Below are 9241 nucleotides of genomic sequence, written 5' to 3' on the forward strand. Positions count from 1 at the left end.
CACACACACTCACTCACTCACTCACACACACACAGAGACCCCTCGAGCCCCGCTGGAGTCACTGCTGGCGGGGCGGCAGTGCCGGGGGGGATGTCGTAGTCGCTGCGTCAGCGGGAGCCCGACGGCGATTGGGGGAGGCCGCTCTCTGCCCGCGGTCACGAATTATAAAGTGCCGCCGCCTCCGCCCGTACCTGCTCTGCTCCGCTCGACAGCGGCGCGCCCGGCCCCGGCAGCGGGCGCTCGGCTCGGCGCCCCCCGGCTGTGCCTGCTTCCCCCGGGGTTCCTCCAGAGGCTGCTCGGCCTCGCTACAAATAATAGCGGCTCCGACGCGGACGCTTCAGCAAGGCTCAGCTTCTTCCTCCAGCAACTCCCGGGAGCCCCGAGGGAAGCCTGTGTGTGAGCGAACTGCTCGGCTCGCGGTGGGGGCCGAGGGAGGGCCGGGCGGCTCTGCCAGGGCTGGTGCCCGTCGTCGGGGCGTCCCTGGTGGGAAACCTTTCCCAGGAGGGGCTGGGGTCCCGTCCGTGCCGCTCCGCGGTACGTCTCTTCTCCCCCTGCGACGCCGGCTTTGCGGGTAGGAAGGGACAAAATGTTTGGGGACGAACACTTTTACCGGACGGGAGCTTCTGGGCGCTTCATCTTTCCGGTCCTCTCCTGCTCCGAACGCAGGTCCGTTGCCTTGCAGTTGTCAAGCGTCTGCTTTCCTTAAGCTCCCGCTTACCTCGCAAGCGCAACCATCCCGGCTCCACAAAGCGTGTGAGTTACCGGAGTTGGTTTGAACTCTTTCGTGCCGCCTTTTTCTACTCCGAGGCTGCGGGAGGCAGTGCCGGGGGTGGGGGCGGGGGGGAGGCGGCTGCCGGCTTATCTCTCCTTCTTGCAGCCCCATGGCGTTGCTCCTGAGACTCGGCTGCTCGCTGCTGGCCCTCAGCACCTGCCTGCTTCCGAGGGCGAGGGCCGACTGCGGCCGCGACTGCGCCGCCTGCGCCTACCGCCTGGGACCGCGCTCTGGCATCCACCCCCTGGTAAGCGGGAGCGGGGCCGCCCGGCTGCTGCAGCGCCCCGGCCACCCCTCGGCAGGGACTGGTCCCCGCTTCGCCCTTAACTTTGCGAGGGAGGAAAAGGGGAAGGGGGACAAAGCAGCGAGATAAAAATAAATAGTGAGGGAAGTGGCCTGGGTCGCTTGGAAGACCTTTTTCTGAAGGGGGGAGGGAGACAGGAACGAGCTTCGGGGCGCCGGGGAGAGGCCGAGGCGGGGGCGGGAGGGCGCCGACACAAACACAGCGCGCCCCGAGGAGACCCTCCCCGGCCCGCCCGTCCCTCCCGCTGCCCGACAGCGAGCAGCGGCTTTCGGGGATGGGAACGAAAGACGCCAGGCGCCGAGCAGCCCCACGGGGAGCAAGGAAAAAGCCGAGTGAAAACGTTAGGAGGAAAGAAAATCCGAATGGAGGGCATTTCTGCAGGAGAGGGAGAGGGGAAGCCATGAGGGACGGGAGTGGGGGTCCCGACCCTCGGACCCTCGAATGAGGGCTCCACGATAAGATGAGAGCTCTCCTGGCAGGATGGCCGTCCAGCTGAAAAGCCGCGGACCTGCCTAAGATCTCAGAAGAAAAAAAAACGAAACGAAACGAAACAAAACAAAAGTGCGGTTAAAGCCTAATTTGAGTGGCAGTAGCTCCCGCTGATCCTCTTCTCTGCACGGCGCTGCACAGCCTTAGGAACATGCCTGTGAAAGATCCCTTTGATAGTGGCTTCTAAGACAAATCTTGCTAACTCCAGAACGCAAGGGGAGTTTATTTTTATGGTGTTAAAATTATTTCAGAGTATAGTCACAGAGACAACTCAACGTGTAATTTAAGGATTGGGGTCAGTGAAATTCTGGGGTCCTTCACCCTCCCTGAAGAAGGTGGGCACTCTGGCTACGGAGTACTTTGCCAGTGGCATCTGCGGTTCTGATCTCAAATACATGCACATTGAGGCATCACGTTCTTGGCACATCTAAATGATCTGAAAAGTTTTGTTCCTGTCATGTCACTGGTTATTTGGGAGCATGCAAAAGGAAGGATTCTAGTCTAAACAGAATTGGGAACCACTGAGTACTTCAGCTTACTCGAAATCCTCAAGAACTTAACCGCAGCAGGTTCATAAGGGCAATATTCTTTGAGTGGCTGGCAAAATAGTTCCTATGCTTTTTTTTTTGCTTACATTAGACTTCAATCAAATTGTACCTTTAATGTCAGCTGGGGGGGGAAGTGGTAGTTAGCCCTTTGGGAGGGAAGGCTATGTGCTTTTTGGAGTATATGTTCTGGATGTCTGTAATGAAAGTCTCTCTTGCACACCTTCAGTAATCATTCAAGAAAGAATCAAAGTGCCATTCAGTAACAACAATTATTAGCTAAATGGGTAAAGAATCAATGTAGCATATCTTGTATTTGTTAAACATGTATGAACAATTTTTAGAAACTAATGTTTCTAGATGCTAGCATGTAGTAACGTGATAAGCGGTTTTATCACATTGTATCTGTTTAAGATACAAGGTTTTTTCACTCTGTGCCTGGTCATTCATACCTATGAGATAGAGTATGTTCATCTGGTAACAGGAGGTTATTAAAACTAATTGAGAAGGTGGAAGACCTATTCTTGCTTTGATTTAGAGCAATTCCAAAATCAGACTGAAGCTGAGATTTTATTTTCCTTACAGCATGACTATAATATATAGCAATAAGCATGTAGTGCCAGTTCAATTATTGTGTTGCAAAATACATCCCTTTGATTTTCTTGGGATCATACAAAAAATCATATTTAAGTGAGACTCAAGAGACAGGTAAGGCCAGAGATGGACAATGGGCTATTAGAAAGAACTGTGCTGGGGTTTAATTCCACATTTTAAAGCATGTTGAGATCCTTAGAAAACATCATCTATAGTTGGAATAAGTGTTTCTCTTATTGAAAATATTAACGATTTTTTTTTCTTTACTTGTTGTGGTATGAAAACCATGGACAAGAGCAAAAAACCACTAGTTTCACCTTTTTTTGCAACTGAAGAATATTACTCCACAAGAAGTAAATTCCCCTGACACAATATACAATATGTATGTTATTATCTTCACAGGGCAGGTTATGAGATATGCATGCAGGTACTGAAAAATTTTTTTATATTGTAGTCTGAACATTTTTCACTACAGTCAGAAACAACACAGCTTAGGATTTTTTCCTTCTTTTCGATGGTCACTACTTTCCAACTAGCAAAACAAGAGCTTTGATCCTGCCCAAAAGAGCCTGTATTTCTACATTTCTATTAGTACATGTTTGAAAGGTCTGTTCCATGAAGAGAAACTAATAACACACAGAAATACAACCTTTAAAGCTATGCAGTGTATTGAAGATAATGAACAGTACAGTATAGCTGGCTTCTTTGCAATGACCATGCTGTACAACTTCTTTTCTAAAATTTCTGAATGTTATTTTTAATTATGAAGATTGAATACACTTCTAACTTGCGTTATAAAGCAAATCACAATTGGTTTGTAGCTTCCCGATAGTAAATTTAAAAGAAAAATTCATAACTCACATGAGTGTAAGGGAAATACAGGAACTATACATATGGCTTCCTTTGAAACAGAAACTTAGGGACAGCCTTGACATACAGGACCCACAATCCACCTTGTCTAGTATTCTATCTCTTAGAGTAGAGATTACCACATCCTTCGGGGAGGGATATGAAGAACTTCAGAACAGACAGGTACCAAATCAGCTGTTCACAAAGAACAGTCCTTCCAAGCCACTCACAAAGAGAGGCTCGCTCATGGCTTTTATGATCAAGTAAACCTAAGATAAGGTGGCAGTGAGGTGATTGTTACTATCAGATCATTCTCAGTAAACTGCATCAATTTTTCAGGCATGTACACTAGAATGTGAAGGAAAACTGCCTTCTGCCAAAGCCTGGGAGACCTGCAAGGAGCTCCTGCAACTGGCAAAACTGGATCTTTCTGAGGATGGCAACATTGCTCCAGGAGACAAGAAAGAGCTGGATGAAAACCATTTGCTTGCGAAGAAATACGGAGGCTTCATGAAAAGATATGGGGGGTTCATGAAGAAAATGGATGAGCTCTATCGGGCAGAACCAGAGGATGAAGCTAACGGAGGAGAAATCCTGGCTAAGAGGTATGGAGGGTTTATGAAGAAAGACTCAGATGATGATGCCCTTGCTAACTCCTCTGATCTGCTGAAGGAGCTTCTAGGAACAGAGGATAACCCTGAAGCAGCACATTATCGAGACATAAATGAAAACGACGGGGATGTCAGCAAAAGGTATGGAGGCTTCATGAGAAGCATTAAGCGCAGCCCTGAATTGGAAGACGAAGCCAAAGAGCTGCAAAAGAGATATGGTGGTTTCATGAGAAGAGTGGGCAGGCCAGAATGGTGGCTGGATTACCAGAAACGATATGGTGGGTTTCTTAAGCGCTTCGCCGACTCCATTCTCCCTTCAGAAGAAGATAGGGAAACTTATTCCAAAGAAGTCCCAGAGATGGAAAAGAGATATGGTGGATTTATGAGATTTTAATACCTTTCCCTTCATCCCTTTTGTCCTAAATGAGAAAGACTGCCTTATTGGTCATAACTTATTGTAACGTGTTGCTTGTACTGTACAGTTTTTTACTGTCCTAGGTTAATGATGCAACCCGCAATTTGTTGTTTCAGGTTCTATGTTCTTTCAAGACAAATAACTGATTTCTGGATTAGTCAAGTTTCAGTCTGTATTGTAGTTTCCATGCTAGAACTATTTTGAATACTGTATTCATTTTCTTTAAAGAGGAAGTACATCTACAGTAGAGCTGCTTAACTGTATATACAATAAATTCTTCATCCTAACTGCAAAAGTTCTGAAATGTTATTTATTCTTCTCTCAGTCATTTAATCAAATATCATCTCAATTTTTCTTTAAGCAATCAGAGCAATGCCAACCTTTTTTCTGTAACTACAGAGTTTTTACTGCACACACAACAGCTGAAACACATTTTTGTCTTTAGTTTTCTTAATTTCTTAAGATGCTAGAAAAATAAACAACTCTAAAGCAAATATAACTGTATTTGCTCTAGCTGCTTATATTTTAATCAGTTAATAGAATAAATATTTAAAGCCTAAATTTATAGTTCATAGCGTTCAGCCAGTTCACATGGAAAAAAAAAGCAAATCACAAGCATGTTTGACTTTAAGCACTAAAAACATTTCTCCAGTGCCCAACACAATGACGTGTTTGATTAGTTACACCTTTTTTATACATCCAATATAGGATTGTACACTTGGCCTTAAAGTAATAAACACTAATTTAAAAGTGGTAAGATGGTTTGTGCAAAATAAACATGACCCAAAACTGCATTAAAAACCCTTCAAAATCCTAATTTTGCAGGGCACCTGATGAATGGTTTGCCATGGCACAGCTTTGTGTTTGATTCGTCAGCTGCTATAAGTCACTTTGACACTACTGAAATATAAGGAACTGCTGGTCAGTCTTTTCCATTTCAAGCAAAGGCAGTATAGGTAAATCTGAGAACAAACAGAAAAACCCAACACTAATACTGTAGGTCCTTTGGCATTTACACAGATGGCACTTATATCAAAGGCCAGATCCCATCTGGTGTACACTTCGTTCCAGAATTCTGATTGTCCCCTCTAGAACCTAGTTTGTGAGCACTTTTCCCTCACCTACTACTACTAGTTACTGGTTACTTCTCACCTAAATTAACATCATGAAAATTGCCTTGACCACCGGCACTGCCTAAAACCGTCTATGACTTTGCATTCAGTATCTGTATTTCAGTTTACACAGTACTACCTATTTACATAAAGGGCAAATTAATAGTCTGACTCTTCTTTAATTTCAGGTCAGCAGGATCATCTAGGTACTCAGGACTTTTAAAAATTAAAATGTCTTTCAATATGCACTTAAAAGGTTCCTCACATACAATTAGTTGTGATGATTTTAGGCCCAGCCCTTAGAGAGTAATATAGATGGTCTGAAGTGGCCAAAATCCCAGTGAAGACTTGGTAAGCTGTAAGGCATTCTTTTTCCTGCAATAAAAAAGAGGGCACCTTCTACAGGTGCCCGTAGAAGATCCATGGTGTTTTCAGGAATCAGTTGTGTTCCCTATCACCTTCCTATAGAGTTCTTCAAGATGCCACCAGCCACAGGAAAAGTCATCTTCCCATTCTATTCTTCATTGCACTTGCCTGTAGTGGCTGGAGAACATCAGTCAGGCTCCTGAAACACATCACCTGAGTGATTTCATCCACAAGAACCTTGGGCTGTGCACACTGAGCCTGCCCTGGAGCACAAACCCATGCATGGGATGTAGGCATCACCAACACATTTGCTTCAAACATACACTATAGAACTAAAATTACATCCTTAATCTTTCACTTCCAAATTTATTCACTTTTTTCCCCTAAAAACTTGCTTACCTCTAATTTAGCCAAAGAGATGCCCTCGCCAGCATTCAAACTAAACCGAGCATTTATGTATGTGATGATGCAAAGGGTTAGCCAGTTATTGTTACCCATCCTTCACAGTTAACAAAACCTTGATAATCTAACAAGGAATAAAACTTTCAAAATTCTAGAGACCTCGTATGTGTATTGAAGAATGAAGTGTTTTGATCTATTAAACCTTTGAATTTATTTCAACTTGACACCTTTGACACCATCTTCCATGGCATACTCTTAGAGAAGCTGGCAGCCCATGGCTTGGACAGGTGCACTCCTTGCTGGATTAAGAACTGACTGGATAGCTGGGCCCACAGAGTGGTGGTGAATGGTGCTGCATCCAGTTGGTGTCCACTCACAAGTACTGTTCGCCAGTCCTGATTAATATCTTTATTGATGAGGGCATTGAGTCTACTGTTAGCTAATTCATGGACAACACCATGTTGAGTGTTGATCTGCTGGAGGGTAGGAAAGCTCTGGAGGGATCTGGACAGACTGGATAGAAGGGACGAGACCAACAGTATGAGGGTCAACAAGGCCAAGTGCCAAGTCCTGCACTTTGGCCACAATAACCCCATGCAGTGCTACAGGCTGGGGGAAGAGTGGCTGGAAGGCTACCCAGCAGAAAAGGACCTGGAGGTACTGGTTGACAGCAGCTGAACATGAGCCAGCAGTGTGCCCAGGTGGCCAAGAAAGCCAATGGCACCATGGCTTGACTCAGAAATAGCACGTCCAGCAGCACTGGGGAAGTGATTATCCTCCTGTACTCGGCAGTGGTGAGGCCACACCTCAAGTGCTGTGTCCAGTTCTGGGCCCCTCAATTCAGGAAGGACGTTGAGATACTTGAGCAAGTCTGGAGAAGGGCAACAAAGCTGGTGAAGAGTCTGGAGCACAAGTATTGTGATAAGCGGCTGAGGGATCTGGGGTTATTTGGCCTGGAGAGGAGGAGGCTCAGGAGGACCTTTTTGCTCTCTAGAACTACCTGAAAGGAGTTTGTAACCAGGTGGGGGTTGGCCTCTTCCCCTAGGCAACTAATGACAGGACGAGAGGACAAACTGTTAAGCTGCACCAGGGGAAGTTTAGGTTGGACATTAGGAAGAATTTCTTCACAGACAGGGTGATTAGACATTGGAATGGACTGCCCAGGATGGTGGTGGAGTCACCATCTCTGGAGGTGTTTGAGGAAAGACTGGACGTGGCACCTAGTATCATGGTCTAGCTGACGTGGTGGTGTCCAGTCGTAGGCTGAACTGAATCTTAGAGGTCTTCTCCAACCTAATTGATTCTGTGATTCTGCAACTTTATATAGCAAAAAGGAAAGTACTTGTTACAAATATCTAACTGGGATATATGCATGCAACCCAAAACAGGAGTAAGGGCAACCAAAGTGGAGGAGTTAAGTCTGTTCCAAGGTTGAACAGGCAGGTGGCAAAGGGGGATGTGACTTTGGTTCTCTGAATGAAATAGCAAAGCTGAATAGTCCTCATTCCTTCCATTATAATTGAAAATATCTCCAATCAGACACTTTCTTGCTTTAATAATTGTAATTTAAAAGATGTGAAATTAGAATAAGACCTAATTTCTTCTGTTGATGTGGAATTTCTTATTTTATGACTTTGAGTTATGCCATCATTCAGGCACTCTTTAACACTAAAGTGTTCTCACATTTTCAGTAATTAACAATTCAGATTAAATCAACTAAATATGTGCCAGTGAATCAACCAAGATTTTCTGAATCACTAATCAAAACTAAGGTTGAAGATAAGGTCTGCTGGGCTGGGAGATAAAAAGGTTCTGAAAGGCTACCCTAATTTTCCTCTTACTATACATTCCTAGAACTATCACTTTATCAGACGATTATTGAAATAGCTGTATTGCTTTGTATAAATGAGAGCAGAAAGGAGGAAAGCCTGGTGTCTAGAAAGAAAACTAATTGCAAGAATATTCTGAAGGAAGAAATGTCATCCTGAGACCAAAAAAAGATTCTACATTTCCTTTCCCTGGCTTTTCTCATTGTTCCAGAATATGATCAAATATAGCACCATTGGTCTGAATACTGAGTATGTATTAAAAAAAATTAATATGAACAATAAATGCTGGAAGGGTTTTGACTGGGCAAAGAGATTAGTGCCTCTGCATTAGGAACAAAAGAAAGAAAAAGATAGTCTAATGGAGGTTAGACAAGGATGAGTTGGACTTTTTAATAGGAACTAATTACAGGAGGGAACAAAAAAAATAAAAAAGGAGTTCCTGCACTAAATGAAGTTCACACACAAGAGCAGATCATGAGGGAGAGAGAAGCTGATGAATACAATGATTTCTGAATACCAAACTGCTTGCAGCTGAAGCTCTGCCTGGAAACCTAACCTTAAATCTTGAGCTAATGAGGAAAGGTCATAAATCCATTCCCACATTTCAGATTAACTTGGCATATTCTATGAGCTAAAATATGCAGAGTATAACTTTGAATTTCCTGTTTGGTTTTTTTTTCTGGTAAATTAATACATAGTATGATATCTAATAAATATAAATAGCTACAAAATTATTATTGCAATCATTATTTTGTAATTATTTTAAATAATTACAATAATTTACTTTATAATTGTTTATAACTATATCATAAATATAAGTAATTATAACATCTAATGTTGTTAGCTATTTCAGATAATGTTTCCCAAGATAGAACCTTTAGAAGAACAGAAACATGTTCTAATTTAATATACTGAAATAAGTATTGTTATAGTGTGCTCAACACAGACTCTAA

The 9241-nt window shown here is 43.7% G+C and overlaps 1 protein-coding gene across 5 annotated transcripts; it reads left to right on the forward strand.

Moving 5' to 3' along the window:
* Positions 1 to 207: 207 nt before the first annotated feature.
* Positions 208 to 4874, forward strand: PENK (proenkephalin). 5 transcript variants are annotated; one of them, XM_027749055.2, is made up of 3 exons: positions 208 to 396; positions 878 to 1019; positions 3893 to 4874. In XM_027749055.2, the coding sequence occupies exons 2-3, from the start codon at positions 882 to 884 to the stop codon at positions 4556 to 4558; spliced, it is 804 nt and encodes a 267-aa protein (XP_027604856.1). In that variant the 5' UTR covers positions 208 to 396; positions 878 to 881; the 3' UTR covers positions 4559 to 4874. The 5 variants fall into 5 exon arrangements, with proteins under 5 accessions (XP_027604856.1, XP_027604857.1, XP_027604858.1 ...); XM_027749056.2 differs by having other exon boundaries at positions 208 to 392; XM_027749057.2 differs by lacking the exon at positions 208 to 396 and adding an exon at positions 439 to 571.
* The last annotated feature ends 4367 nt before the right edge of the window (positions 4875 to 9241 follow it).

Source organism: Pipra filicauda, unplaced genomic scaffold (assembly GCF_003945595.2).
Source record: "Pipra filicauda isolate LSUMZ 115617 unplaced genomic scaffold, ASM394559v2 scaffold81_size6448238_pilon, whole genome shotgun sequence".
NCBI lineage: Eukaryota > Metazoa > Chordata > Aves > Passeriformes > Pipridae > Pipra > Pipra filicauda.